The 15,252-nt window shown below is 41.6% G+C and overlaps 1 protein-coding gene across 1 annotated transcript; it reads left to right on the plus strand.

Annotated features, from left to right (window-relative positions):
* Positions 1-962: 962 nt before the first annotated feature.
* LOC137065799 (alpha-2-macroglobulin-like protein 1) lies at positions 963-10,532 on the plus strand. Its single transcript, XM_067437324.1, has 34 exons — positions 963-1,123; positions 1,324-1,507; positions 1,571-1,727; positions 1,838-1,890; positions 2,008-2,028; positions 2,161-2,326; positions 2,401-2,485; positions 2,552-2,666; positions 2,742-2,862; positions 2,954-3,063; positions 3,135-3,308; positions 3,380-3,601; positions 3,693-3,905; positions 3,982-4,131; positions 4,355-4,480; positions 4,560-4,653; positions 4,811-4,952; positions 6,879-7,104; positions 7,178-7,301; positions 7,635-7,756; positions 7,845-7,896; positions 7,987-8,070; positions 8,149-8,325; positions 8,411-8,486; positions 8,573-8,729; positions 8,803-8,877; positions 8,956-9,118; positions 9,195-9,379; positions 9,450-9,671; positions 9,744-9,865; positions 9,948-10,029; positions 10,115-10,198; positions 10,268-10,373; positions 10,451-10,532. The coding sequence occupies exons 1-34, from the start codon at positions 1,038-1,040 to the stop codon at positions 10,489-10,491; spliced, it is 4,317 nt and encodes a 1,438-aa protein (XP_067293425.1). The 5' UTR covers positions 963-1,037; the 3' UTR covers positions 10,492-10,532.
* Positions 10,533-15,252: the final 4,720 nt, after the last annotated feature.

The following is a 15,252-nucleotide window of genomic DNA, read 5'->3' on the forward strand; positions in this document are numbered from 1 at the left end:
AACATGTATCTGTAGGATATACGTGTGATAAGCGCTGTTAGTGAAGTCCACCGCATAGAATCGACTCACGTAAATCAAAAGGAGATGTGGAAAATCTGATATCAAACAAAGGAAAGAACGACGCGCACTTCAATTTAAAAAGCCGAAATCTCCGTTTTCACCATCTACACGACAACGCTGTAACCGGAGTTTCTAAAAATCTTCACCCTGGCCGGAGTTTTCAAAAAAGTCCGGTTTTAGTAACCGGATACAGCGTTTGCGTGTGGACGAACAGCCAAACCGCGTAGAAAAAGCTGCGGTTTTGAAAATACCCGTGTTCGTGTGGACAGGGCCTTAGTTTAGTTTCACACTCTTTATAGCGTCCTGCAAAGATCTCAGCACATTTCCTAAACTTCTGTACATTTGCAAGTTAAATCATCATAAGCAAATTGAAGAACAACTCAATTCATAATGAACATCACTCAATCATTACTTCATGGTCAAAAACACAATTAATACTGTATACTTAATACTTTATACTGTGAATCATAATATGCCACATGACTAATACTTCATATCCTAATATGCGACTACATGAAAATAATGAACATATCCTTGAAATAAATGAAAATATCCTTCAAAATCCAGGAGAAAAGTCAGTAAATTCAAGTAAGATCACAGGTTTTGCTTATCCCGTGGGAATGTGCCACGCAAAACTCAGATGTAGGGGAGTAATTTCTACATCACAGCGGTCCCTAAATAATACTAAACCCGTGCGAATAGCTCCTTAGACGGCAGAGTACTTCCTCTTTATACAGGTGGAATGTACCACTTCGCCCTTAATAACACAATGAAATGTACCATCTCGCCCTCAATAGCAGTAATAATTGATCACATCATCACATTAACGAGCTTAATGAATTCCTCCTGACAATTAAGAGTGGTTTAAATATCAGTGCAGCTGCTCAAGAGGAGCTGCAGATTAGAATTGAGTAAATTGGTGTAAGGTTTCTGAACGAGACACCTGCTTTTGTTCTAGTCTTGAATGATCCTTCCTAATGGCTGTGAGAGACGTTCTTTGTGTTTGGAAAGGGCTTATTTTAGCTCTTTTCATCTTTGCTGTTGAAGGACAGAGATCAGGGCCGTGAGTAAACATACTTTAAAGTGAATTAACTATGTCTTTGTTTTAACCTAATTCCTCAAAGTTTGAATTTCTTTGCAAAATAACTTTCTTAGTCTCTAGTACAAAATGTTTGCCAAATACTTTTGTGTATTATATATTTATTTTATACACTTGCATGAATGTTTTAATTTATGACACTGAATGTCTGACTGTTTTCACAGAGCCTTTTTGGTGACGTTTCCTGCACTGATTGAGTCCAGCTCTGATGTCAAATTGTGTGCTAGTCTCTTAAAACCCAATGAGAGTCTCACAATGACTGTTTCTCTACTTGATGACAAAAATATGACTGCTCAACTTGTGCAGCAGAGATCTTCAACAGCGTTTCACCGCTGTTTTAGTTTTAAGGTTTGTCATTGTGTGGCACATGCAGCACTTTGGTCTGTTTTTTGTTAACCGGTTTCTCCACAGGCTCCTCAAGTGGATGGAGAATCTGTGCAGAAGCTGAAGGTGGAAGTCCAAGGAAGGGTCTTCAAAATGACAGAAGAGCGGAAGGTCATGTTCAGATCTTACCGACCTTTGACCTTCATCCAAACAGACAAACCCATCTACAATCCAGGACAAATGGGTGAGCTGTGAATGAACCTTGGTTGACTATTAGAACTTGTAGTGTAATAGCCAGTCTACACTTTCAATTGCATTTTGTAATGGCCGTGAGTTTCTGTTTCCCTTTTGCAGTCAATTTCAGAGTTGTGACCATGAGTGCCAAATTTGTGCCCCTTGATCAAATGGTAAGTGCATCTGTCTGTCATATCCATGGTTTTCAAAATGGTGTACAAGGTGATGTGCAAATGGTGACCCTGTTTCATCAGCATGTAATAGTTAATATTACTGTTTTTGTCTTTCAGTACAGTCTGGTGGTAGTGGAGGTGAGTGATCCAGAGCCAGTCTTTCAATGAATGCTGCAACTGCTTTATTTCTGCATGGTTTTAGATTTGCAGGTTCTTTTTTTTCTGAACTTTTTATACAAGGTGTGGTGCCTCTCCCTCTCCCCCCAATAGGATAATAATTATAACCGCATTGGTCAGTGGACAAACGTTTCCTCAACGGGATGGATCTTGCAGCTTTCTCACGAGTTAAACCCAGAGGCTCAGATAGGAATGTACATGCTAAAGGCTTTTATTGGTGACCAAATGATCACCCAAGGTTTTGAGGTGAAAAAATATGGTAAGTCATCGTTCTAGTACAAAAGTACAACTGCAAACCTGAGGTCCTAATTAAGTAGTTTGTTTCCGGTTTAGTTTTACCCAAGTTTGACGTTACCGTAAAAGCACCACAAACATATAGCGTTGCAGATGTGGGACTGAAAGTTGAGGCTTGTGCCACGTGAGTAAAGCTCTCTTCTTGTCTTGTGGTTGGTTCTTGATCTCATTCCTTGTAACTCTTTCCCAGATACACTTATGGCCAACCTGTACCTGGTCAGGCATTAGTGGAAGTGTGCCGTGAGCCGTATTCATATGTTGTGGTTCCTGATTTGACCCGTCGCTGCCTGAATAAAACCGTAAAGGTGTGACCACTGCCATACAGAGCAAGGTTTTTCTTCTGCTTGACTTTTATAATGACTCCTTTGTTCTGCAACCAGATGAATGCCACTGGCTGTGCCTCCCTTACCTTCAGTACATCAGTGTTTTTCACCACCAAATTTGAGGATAAAATGGAAGATAATTTTCTTGTTAACTTCAACATCACTGAAGAGGGCACTGGTGAGCTACTGGCTGAATTTTTTTTTTTTTTAACCAGTGACCCATGTCTCTTATTTGGGGTTTATACTCTTTTCCTTTTTTACTTCTGTAGATGTAATGCTGCCAAAATCCACAACTGTGTTCATTACATTTGAAGTTGGGAAGATCACATTTGTAGAGCTCCCAGATTCTTTTAGAATCGGCTCAACGGTCGCTGGAACGGCAAGTAAAAGTCAATGTTACAGAAGCCTGCACATTGGTTCCCATTCCTAGCCTTTTGTTTTCCCCTAAAGATCTTGGCAGCGGCTTTCAATGGGACTCCAATTGTGAACAAAGCGGTGTATCTCCTGGATGGTAACAGTTGGCCTAATAAGCTGCTCCTAAATCTTACCACAAACCAGAAGGGACTGGCCACGTTCTCCCTCAACACTGCTAATTTTGACCCTAAGGCTGATCTCAATCTGGTGGTATGAATTTATTTTTTATTAATTCTTTTAAATTACTACTCAAGAATTCAATGCTGCTCATTATTCCCCAGGCAAGTGCTACTCCAGCACGTTATTATGGTTACAAATCGCCCTACTTCAGTACGGATGAGAGGGTGCTTCGCCAACCTGCAACTCCTGACAGCCCAACATTCAGTGAACTGAATATAGTGGCGCTTGAGCAGCCGCTCAAATGTGGCGCCACTCTTCCAGTGACTGTGAATTATTCTTTTGTTGGTGAAACTGGCAACTACAATGCGGACATAATCTATATGGTGACTAAAACTATCAATTGTGGTGGTTTTTAAAAAACGAATTGTGCCCTGGCACATTTCATGCGCTAATCTGTCTTTTTTTTTTTTCCAGGTCTTGTCCAGAGGAGTGATTGCCCTCCATGGATTTCAGACGGTCACAGCGAGGGCTTCTAATACTGTCACGAGCGGCTCTGTGTCATTCCAGCTGTCTGTCGGTGTGGATATGGCTCCAGCGGTGCAGATTCTGGTCTACTGTGTCTTGCCCAGTGGGAGTGTAGTTGTTGGTACAGCAACTTTTGACACAGAAATGTGTTTTCAAAACAAGGTATGATGTGCTGTAGCATTTCTTGGCTGCGAGTGGGGAATGTTGACGTCCTACAGTGTGTTCTTCCTTGTTTCAGGTGTCTCTACAGTTCTCTCCGGCTACAGCCGTTCCTGCTGAGGGAAATGTTCTGACTGTCTCTGCTCAAGAAGGATCTCTGTGTGGTATCAGTGCTGTAGATCGGAGCATCCAGATCATGGAGCCAGGAAGACGCCTGAGTGCAGAAATGGTACCCATGTGCCATTTGTTCAGTTTTCCTGTTGGACCTGCTTTCAAATTCAGTTTCAACTTTGGGATTTGATTTTCCCCCTGTTGCTGGATTGGTCGGGCAAAAAATGTGGTTGTTACATTTTTAAAGCCTTAACTTTTATTAGCTTGTGACTGTAACAAACCAAATGTTAGTGCAATTCGTTTTCCTGTGACACTAACACAGACTTGTTCCATGGACCCAGGTGTTCAACATGATCCCAGTGCGCTTGCAGTCATATTACCCATACGGAACTGAGGATGAACAGGAGTGTCTTATTTTTCGACCCAGTCGCGCTGTTCCCACAGATCATGCCTATATACAATTCCAGGTAGAAAATCATTCATGACCCTGTAGTCACTGAAACAAGGACCCTGTAGTATTCAATTTCATCTTTTTGTCACTGACAGAGTGTGGGGCTGAAGCTTGCAACAAACCTGAATGTACGAGAACCTGAGTGTGTGAAGTACAAAGACCTGGTATATTATCGTAACCTCTTTAGACGTAGGTTTACCATTCTTTCCATGATTATTTATTTATTTTTGTGACTTGGTGAATTTGAAATTTTCAGTTGTTGCTGGTCTGTTTTTATAACTGTATCAAGATGGACTGTTCAGAACTAGTGCATGCAAAAACCAGTAACTTCTATTCTTTATTTCAGCATACTTTGGACCTGAACGGTATGAAGTGCGTTCAATGGCTGCTTCTCTGCAAGGTGGTGAGGGTTGGAGCAGCTCCACCTCTGACGTGACCATCAGAACGTACTTTCCAGAAACGTGGATATGGCAACTGACTAAAGTGGGGTTAGTGACGCATCTTAATTTCACCAGCTGGCCTATGTAAAGCCCCTTACCACAATCCTGCCGCTGGCCATTTTGATGAATCGGTGTGTCAAGCCAGTGACTAAAATGATCAACTTCAAGTAATTTCTGTTAGTAGCATGAAACAAGTGTTTAAATTAAGCTACAGAGCGCAATAGTGTTCTATGACTGTTTGGCTCTGTCAGTTATCTGCAGTGCACAATTTTTCAAACTGCCATTAAGGTGCACAACATAAGCTCTTACTGTATTCATGTCATGTTTGCTGTGGTGAAAAGCCTTTTGTGAGAAATAACGTTGCAAAGTTCACTTGTATTTATTCAGAGCCCTCCGACACAAACTCGATACAACGCTTTCTCAGCAATCTTTCCCCAGCTCTGTTTCTTTACTGGCAGCGAGTGCTAGCCTGACAAGCCAGACCCAGAAGTTTGTCTTTCAAACTCCCTCTGCACAGCGTGCATGCAATTGGATAGCACTACAACCAACCAGAGCAACAAAGGTGAAGCAGAGCTAGTTGAAAGATTAAACTTTCGCCGTATCCGGCGAAAACTCCAGAGTCACGGTCAAAGCTGATTCGAAAGTCCGTTCGCCAGTTTCTGTGTTTGCTAGAAGCACGCAAGCGCAACTCTGCTGTCATTATGGTTAGCCCTGCCCACCAACTCTATACACGATGTGACTGGCCTGACCAGAGTTTGGTGTTTACAGCTCAGTGTATTGAGTTGCTAGATGACACTCGCAGCAGATTGGATTTACTGCTGCTAGGGTGCGTCTAGATTTCTAGGCCAAGAGTGCTGCTGTGCCTGATCCACATGTATTCATATTTCAAATGCAAAGATGTTAGCCAATCACAACAGTGGGTGTCTTCACTGAAGACTCACAGGAGACATACCACTTGAAATGGAGCATTCAAGCCAGAGGGGCAAATAAGTATGAAGATGAGAGCCTTTTATTTCTAAATTGCCGTTTTGATGTAAAAACCATACTAACAATAGAAGTACGTTTTTAAAACTTAAAATGTTTCGGGACCCTTTAAAACCTTACTTAAATTTAGAACTTTATAAAACCTTGTACATGTTCCAAGTGTATTGCATAATATAAAATTATTAAATGTATATAATGTAATGGCAGCTCAGAGGTACACTAGCATTTAAGTATGTAATTGAATAAATGTAAAATTAAAACCCTACATAGTCTTCAATATATTGATTAAAAGCTACTGTTTTAAAGGTTTTTTATTCAAGAGCAGTAAGGTTTTTTTTTTGTCTTTGTTTTAGTAACAATTTGAGGTAACCTGGCCCCTTAAGGACAACTGTTCATAACCTGCTTGCATCTCATACGGACACGCAGATTTTACTTTCTCTTTAGACATAGTCAACTGTTTGTTAACCTTGTGTATTAGCGCAGGAAGACTAAATCCATTAATCCTGCTTTTAGTGCCTGTGTTCAGCACATGTAAAGCATGCAAATTAAACACTTAACCACTTCAGCTTCTGCCGTACCGAATGGTTCAATATTATATTGAGAATTGTGGCATCCCTAAATTATATCTGTGCTCCCTTAAACATCACTTCAAAGTGTCAATGAGTGAGTCTTCAACACTGGATTTAGCTTGCATGTCGGGATGCATGAACATTAGTCAGTTTATTTCAACCTCCCCCAAATACCACTTGCTTTTTTTTTTTTTTTTTTTGTATTAGTTTTTCTTGTGCTTTGCTATAATTCTGCAACTGTCCCCCACTAAATTTGTAACTTGCCAGAATAGTGTCTGTAAACTGGCAAGATGTGAAGGGGAGTAGAATTTGTCATATTTAGTCGCTAAAACAAAATACAAATGGCTTGGCTAGCTCGGTTTCCAGGTCATAGGACGGAGAAACGAGGAGGGATATTGAGTTTTGTTTATTTTTAATTCAGAGCCTCTGGATCCACACAAGTTCCTCTAACTGTTCCTGACACCATCACCACATGGGAGACCGAGGCGTTCTGCCTGTCCTCGACAGGTTTTGGTCTGGCTCCTCCAGCGCTGCTGACTGTCTTCCAGCCCTTTTTCTTGGAGCTCTCCCTGCCGTACTCCATCATCCGGGGGGAATCTTTTGAGCTGAAAGCCACGGTCTTCAACTATCTGTCCAACTGCATCATGGTCTGTCTTATTTATAATGGATCTTTATAGAGCTCAGTGCCTTTGCCTAATGTTCACTGTCATTGTTTGGCAGGTTCAAGTAACTCCAGCTCAGTCTTCAGCCTTCACTCTGAAACCACGGAATGATCCGTATTCGTCCTGTCTCTGTGCCAATGAGAGAAGAACCTTTAAATGGATTTTCACTGCTTCAGTTCTTGGTCAGTTTTGGACCATCTGTCCCTCTCAAATGAAGTTTGAGGTGTTATTCAAAACAGCAGCCCATAATGATGGTTACACTTTTCAAATCAAGTGTCAATTAATTTTAATTACCTTAACATTTTAGCTTTATAGTTTTTATAAAGTAATTTTAAATTGTATGTAATCTAATGAATTAAAATGCTTTACATTTGAGAACTAGTCAAACTAGGGTTCAGGATTAATAAATAATGGGTAAATATTGTAAGGTTTATGCTTTGAGATGCAGTGAACAAGATTGCAATTAAAATCCAATTTATAGTGTTTCCTAAATCACTACCTGTCTGTCACTGCAGGAACTGTCAATGTAACTGTCAATGCTTCAGCTGAACCATCCCAGACTCGATGTGGCACTGAGGCCGTGACCGTCCCGACAAGAGGACGCATTGATGTAGTCACTCAACATCTACTTGTCCTGGTCTGTTCACGTCTTTCTGGATACTTGAGTGGAATTTTTATTTTTTGTTTTTCTCTTAAACAACTAATGTGCTCCTAATGCTTTTTAGGCTGAAGGAGTTGAAAGGACAAGCACCCAGAGTTTGTTACTGTGTCCAAAGGGTTTGTTTGCACTCAATGATTCTCCAATTCGTTCTCCCAGTACAGCCAAACATTAGCCAAGCACCCAATTCTGTTCTGTTTGGTCCATAGGAAACATTCTTTCTGAAGATGTGACCCTGACGTTTCCATTAAATGTGATCCAGGGATCATCCAGATGCTCCGTTTCAGTCCTTGGTAAAGGTGTCTGGTCACTTGTGCTTTTTGTTTTCTTTTTTTTTGTTCTTTAATTATTTTTTGACCCATGCCCAATAGGAGACATGATTGGTCTTGCACTGAAGAATGCAGATAGGTTGTTGCAAATGCCATCGGGCTGTGGAGAGCAGAATATGGCTGGTCTTGCTCCCATTATTTATATCATGCAGTACCTGGGTGTCACAGGGCAACTCACCACAGCCATTCGAGAGACTGCCACGGGCTACCTTCAGAGAGGTGACCATGGCTCTTTTGGTTGGGAATCCCTAGAACTTTCAATTCTCCTCCTGTAGACGGTCTAATTTTTTGTTGTGCTGAACAGGGTACCAAGGACAACTGAACTACAGACACACTGATGGTTCATTCAGCACTTTTGGTTATGATGAATCCAATTCATGGTGAGTTTCTCGTTGTTCTACGGTCATGTATAATCTCTTGTGGCACATCGTGTAAGTTTATTTTGTGACCACTTCTCCACGTTCAGGTTGACTGCCTTTGTCCTGAGGTCTTTTGGTCTAGCGAGCAAATTTGTCTTTGTTGACCCAAACGTCCTGCAGACTGCAAAGGACTGGTTGATCAGCAAGCAGGCTTCAGACGGCTGTTTCATGCAGCAGGGAACTCTGTACCACTATGAAATGAAGGTGGTCACATTACTTGAAATGCTCCATAATGGACTTGAGGGCTGAGACTGTGCTAAATATACCTGTGTTTTAGGGTGGAGTTGATGACAATGTGACTATGACTGCCTATGTTGTTGCATCACTGCTTGAACTAGGTGTCCCTGCCAAGGTAACTTCTCCAGTAGTTGTATGACTTCCTTGACGACCAACCTTTTTGTCTTTCGTCTGAGATCTGCTTTGTTTTCAGGATCCCGTCATAACCAATGCTCTGTCATGCTTGAGGCCTGTTGTTGGGAACCTGAGAAACACTTATGCCACGGCTCTGCTGGCCTACACCTTCAGTCTAGCTGGAGAGACCACCTCTCGCTCGCAGCTTCTATCCACATTGAACAACCTTGCCGTTTCAGAAGGTAAGATTTACCAGCCTCTTGTTTAAGGTGTTCAGGTTCTTAGTCAACAACTTTCTCCCCACCGTCTCATCCTAAGGCTCTAAGCTCCATTGGTCTCAGACGACATCTGGTGATATTCTGGCGGTGGAGATCAGCTCTTACGTTCTGCTAGCAGTTCTCACAGTTCAGCCTCTCACAACAGCTACTCTGAGCTATGCTAACCGCATTGTCAACTGGCTGGTGACCCAGCAGAATCCCTATGGCGGCTTCTCCTCCACCCAGGTGCCTCTGTCTACCCAACAGGAGTGCCATCATATAGGAGGAGGTTTTAATCTGATTTTTACTTTTTTAGGACACTGTGGTGGCTCTTCATGCCCTGTCTGTATATGCTGCTCAAGTGTTCAAGTTGGATGGCTCCAGCACTGTTACTGTACAGTCCTCAGTGGTAGGAGGAGACTCTTATAGCTTCAGTGTGAATAAGGACAACAGGCTGCTGTATCAGCAGAAGCCACTAAAGAATGTTCCTGGCAAATATAGTGTTAAAGCATCAGGATCCACTTGTGTGCCTGTGCAGGTCTGTATCTCTTCCCTCTCTTTCAGTTTTCTATTGTGTACATCCTAATTCTGTTTTATTTTGCAATCATAGATTGCATGTTTCTACAACATTCCGACACCTATCACAGTTTCCAAAATGCTGACAGTTGAAGCAAAGGTAAAGGGAGACTGCCGACTGGTAGGGGCCAACCTCCTGTTGAACTTTACTGTGAAGTAAGAACAGATTTGCCTGTTAAAATCATCTAGTTTCTTTCTGGATCATGTTGACTGAACCCTTTGTTCTTGCATCATCAAGATACAATGGTGCAAAAGCAAGTACTAACATGGTTATCGTAGACATTAAAGTCCTGTCAGGCTTCACAGCTGACACATCACTGGTACGTATGTTTAAGATGATTTAGAAAGTCTTAAGATGCTGGAAGCTCCTTCAGCTCTATGTAAATGATGGCCTTTTCTCCTCAGCTTGGTTCTCCACCCCAATCGTTTGCCCCACTTGTGGAGCGTGTTGATGCTGAAGATGATCGTGTCCTAGTGTATCTGAAAGAGGTGAGTACATCACCTATATCTGCTGCCATCTTTATGTATGTGCTGCTGTTAATCTCTTCTGTCTCGCAGGTTCTCAAAGGCTTCCCTATTACTTACACACTACAACTGAAACGGGTTCTTGCAGTGCAAAATCTCAAGCCAGCAGTCATCAAAGTTTATGACTACTATCAGACAAGTATGCTTTTGTCATTGGCTGAACTTCCTGTAGAATTGCCTTTGTTTACTGACTAATTACTTGTTCTTTTTTTCCAGGTGATCAGTTTGAGACCACATACACATCCCCCTGTTCATGAGTGCTGTAGAACAGAAGTCAAATAAAGCTCTTTTTATAAAAATTGTTTTCTGTTTCTGTGGCTTACAGTTTGACAGTATTCTAGTGTAACTCAGGTTACCAGTGGATTGAGAAGGAAGCAGAATTTAATTCCGAAATGGTTTAAAAGAATGAAAGATTGAGCTATTCATTAGACCATAAAACTATGGTTTAAGTATATAAATATTACAATAAAATTGTAATATATAAGCTCGCTAGTGAATGACATTATACGTCGGCTATCGCAGCAGTTGGTAGGAGTTAGGCATTCAAGGAACGTTGCCCCCCTCCCGAGATGCCTATTGCTTGGGGCAAAGTCAAGTCCTGTGACAGCAGTGGCGTGGAAATCCACTTTGAGACGCGACGTTATGAAGCTTCCCGTCACTTCTGCGTTCAAATGCAGCGCTGCCTTACGGGAATGCTGTGCTGAAGCGTTGAAGTCGCTCGACGTCAACCATAGCAATAAAGTGGAGCGCAGCGCGGACTATAACCGACATAAGTGTTCACGGACGACTGGATCTGCACCTGAGAGAGTTTACAGGCGTGCATTTCCTCACTCGGTCTAGTCACGCGCGCGCACCCTACCGGGAGAAGAGCCCGTACGGCCCATACAAGGACCTTCCGTTCTATTAACGTCAAGTCGACCCATACTCGAAAAAACTCTCCGACACTTTTGAGAAACCGGAAGGAGTATTTTTGACACAGAAATACTCTATCAAACGTCCAACATTCGTTTTTGAAACTTTGTCTATGTTTAGGATGGGAATCCAAGTCTTTAACAGTGTAAAAAATAGTTTGGCTGCCTGGCGTTTTCTTCGTCTTTGCACACCAGAAGCGTGTCTGACGCGACGCTGTTGCTGCTAATAATGTACAGGGAAGCCCTATACTTCTTGTTAAATATAAATGTATTGCCTATTGATACAGCAAAGACAACGTCGGCAGTAGCCTATTGACCATACATATCTATGGTATTGATGACAAAATAGAATAGGAAAAGATATGCCATTTTGACACGACTACATATTAAATGACATTTTCATGTTTGAAAGTCTTTAGGTTAACAAATGATATAGGCCTAATTGTAATAATAAAAAACAACATAATTATCGATTTTGAAATCTTAAACCTGTCAATACAGAACAATGTTCTTTTGCCTATTTTAACATGAAGTATAGGGCTTCCCTGTACATTAATACCAGCAGCAGCACCGCGTCAGACACGCTTCTGGTGTGCAAAGAAGGAGAAAACGCCAGGCAGCCGCCTCGCAGCTGACGCAACAGAAACGGCACACTTGCAGTGTGTCTCCGGCCTAAGTTCTGGTGGCTGTTGAGAGTTGCTATGGCATCCATAAACACATTCCAGCTGCTGGAGATGACGGCGTTGTAGATATTCAAATATATTTGAATACATTGCTGGATATTTGATATCCGTTCGAATTAGATTTTTTTCAAAAATGACAGCCCTAACGGACAGTAATCATTTTTGTGTGTACCGATTGAAAGATTTAGTGAACGTTATCTAAACCGATCTGGTGTTTACATGTGATGACTTTCAATCCCAATCATTTTGTCACATGCAGTTTGTCTGCCACATCAAAAATGTCAAAGCTGTTTTCTCCAGCAGCTGGAATGTGTTGACTGTAGCCATAGCAACTCTTAACAGCCACCGGGACTAATACAGTATATTATAAGCTATTTATTTGTTTAAATTGTAATAATCATCTGTCAGGCGCAGTTAAAGTAAAAACTGCCTGGGGCAATACGCTGTGTCATTACTCCAACATTATCTTCATAACTTACGAAATAAAAAGTTAACCCCTCAGAAAAATTAACTTTCCTCTCTTGTCAACATGAGCGCGGCGCGTAATCGGTCAGGTCGTTTACATGGTGAGAAAAAACAAGTATGGAAGAGATTCAAGCTGTGCTGCTTTTGCTGGTTATGTATAGGTTTACTAAAGAGGTAATTAACAACGACAGAAAAGAGCACTGATATGCAGATTCAGCAGCATGCAGCATATTCAGAAAGCTTGTAAAGCTAGATTTAAAATGACATTGTATATTATTATCAGCTAAACACAAAATAGTGACAAACATACAGCTTCCGTCACTAATGACCCCCTTCGAATCCTCAGGGCACTAAAGTTAAAGCCTCCTGAATCTCGATGCGCCACCGGTGGCCGGGAACTCACTAATGTTTTGGTCGTCAAGGTATAATGATATGAATTAGTGTTTCCTGTAGAGTCACAGAAAATACATTGTCTGGTGTATAACAGTTTAGCAGAAGAACAGTCGAGGAGATCAGCACTGAGAGAGAAAGAGATAATCCAAATCTTCCAAAGGACAATGTTCCAATTCAAGCATTCATTAGCACGTACAGATGATATAAGTCGTGTTTCAGGAAGAGAAATTACGACGCCCATAAAGCCTGCTGCAACACTGCCTGGCCCCCGTGTGACTAGTAAAACATAAAACATGTATTAAAAAAAATACACATTACTGCCCTGTTAACCCGAGCATGAAAATACATATACCATACCTGCAGACAATGACTCACACCACCCCGCGTACTCAATGGCGTGCAAGCTGCGCTGTTTTGCAGAGATAAAGCCGCTCGATGCATCTAGCACACTCCTCAGCGATACTGTGAAATATATTTGTGTCAAATTAACCCTCCAAACATATTTCAAACTACCGCTGCCATCAGTAGCTCTTACCTCCAGGATGTAAACACAGCGCACTAGAAATGACGTCAACACCAACGGGACTAGTATTATCTAGGGACCTCTGGTGATTTGTTAGCCAGACAAGCCAGACCCACATTAAGATGTTTCTGATGTTTTTAAGACTCACATTAAGATGTTTCTGGAAACTCACCATTGACAGCTCAATCCGATGAAGAATGACTTCAGTGCCGTTCTTTGTTTTTTTCTCAGAGAAAAGCTTAACTCCAAGTCTTCCAGTCGCGGTCAGAGCTGATTCGAAAGACCGCCGTTCGCCAGTTTCTGTGTTTACTAGAAGCACACAAACGCAACTCGGCCGTCGTCATTATGGCTCCGCCCACCGACTCTATACACGATGTGATTGGCCCGGCAAGAGTTAGGGGGAATACAGCTCAGAACGAGAACCTGAGTGTGTGAAGTACAAAGACCTGGTATATTATCGAAACCTCTTTAGACGTAGGTTTACCATTCTTTCCATGATTATTTTTGTGACTTGGTGAATTTGAGGTTTTCACAGTTGTTGCTGGTTTGTTTTTATAAATGCATCAAGATGGACTGTTCAGAACTAGTGCATGCAAAAACCAGTTACTTCTATTCTTTATTTCAGCATACTTTGGACCTGAACGGTATGAAGAGCGTTCAATGGCTGCTTCTCTGCAAGGTGGTGAGGGTTGGAGCAGCTCCAGCTCTGCCGTGACCATCAGGACTTTCCAGAAACGTGGATCTGGCAACTGACTAAAGTGGGGTTAGTTACACATCTTTATTTCACCAGCTGGCCTATGTAAAGCCCCTTACCACAATTGTGACCAGTCACGGAAAGTAGGGACACAAGTCAGTTCTGGGGCATTTTGAGTTATTCACAGATTCTGAAAGTGTAGTCTCCAAGCTTTCCAACGATGTGTAACACATGGAACTCTGATAATGGTTGGAGAAGTTGTGGCCATCTGAATGTAGGCCTTTTAAAAAGTGTAAACGAGAGAAAACAGCCTCTGAAGTTTTGCTGTTCTCACCTGCTGGGAGTGACAATAGGGCTAATTTACATCTCATTTAGATAAGCCATACCCCCTGTAAAGCTGCATGGTTGCTAGTAATGACAGACGCAACGGGAAAACTCGGACCGCATACTACTAATAAAAAAGATGCTAACATTACCATCTAAAAGCCTATTATAGTAATGGGTTTTTTTGGCAAATGATACGTTATCATATGATAGTCGGGCAAATCTATATGTGGTTGTTACATTTTTAAAGCCTTAACTTTTATTAGCTTGTGACTGTAACAAACCAAATGTTAGTGCAACTAGTTTTCCTGTGACACTAACACAGACTTGTTCCATGGACCCAGGTGTTCAACATGATCCCAGTGCGCTTGCAGTCATATTACCCATACGGAACTGAGGATGAACAGGAGTGTCTTATTTTTCGACCCAGTTGAGCTGTTCCCGCAGATCATGCCTATACACAATTCCAGGTAGAAAATCATTCATGACCCTGTAGTCACTGAAATAAGGACCCTGTAATATTCTATTTCATCTTTTTGTCACTGACAGTGTGGGGATGAAACTCGGACCGCATACTACTAATAAAAAAGATGCTAACATTACCATCTAAAAGCCTATTATAGTAATGGTTTTTTTTGGCAAATGATACGATGCTAACGATTACAATTAAAACGACAGTTAAGAACAATAGGCAGGTATGGGAAGGTCTAAACATGAAGCCGTGTGTGTGTTCTTAGAATGAAAACAAAACGACAAACTTTGGTGTTTCTGGAACACTCCATAAGAAACAAAAGCATTCTTGCAAATCTTGTTGCCTCCAATGAAAAGTCATTCGGGCACTTTCTGATTCACGAGTTTGTGTGCCCATATAATCTTAGTGAAAGTGGTAAACAGATTTGGCTTGCTGTCTGCTATAGAGGGGCTCGGAGAGGATATTCTACCCGAGCTCCGATTGCCCCCCTATAACAGGCAAATTGAATGAATAAAATAATGAATGAATGAGTCATTTATATAGCGCTTTCATA

The sequence above is a fragment of the Pseudorasbora parva genome, unplaced genomic scaffold, assembly GCF_024679245.1.
Source record: "Pseudorasbora parva isolate DD20220531a unplaced genomic scaffold, ASM2467924v1 scaffold_31, whole genome shotgun sequence".
In the NCBI taxonomy this organism is placed as follows: domain Eukaryota; kingdom Metazoa; phylum Chordata; class Actinopteri; order Cypriniformes; family Gobionidae; genus Pseudorasbora; species Pseudorasbora parva.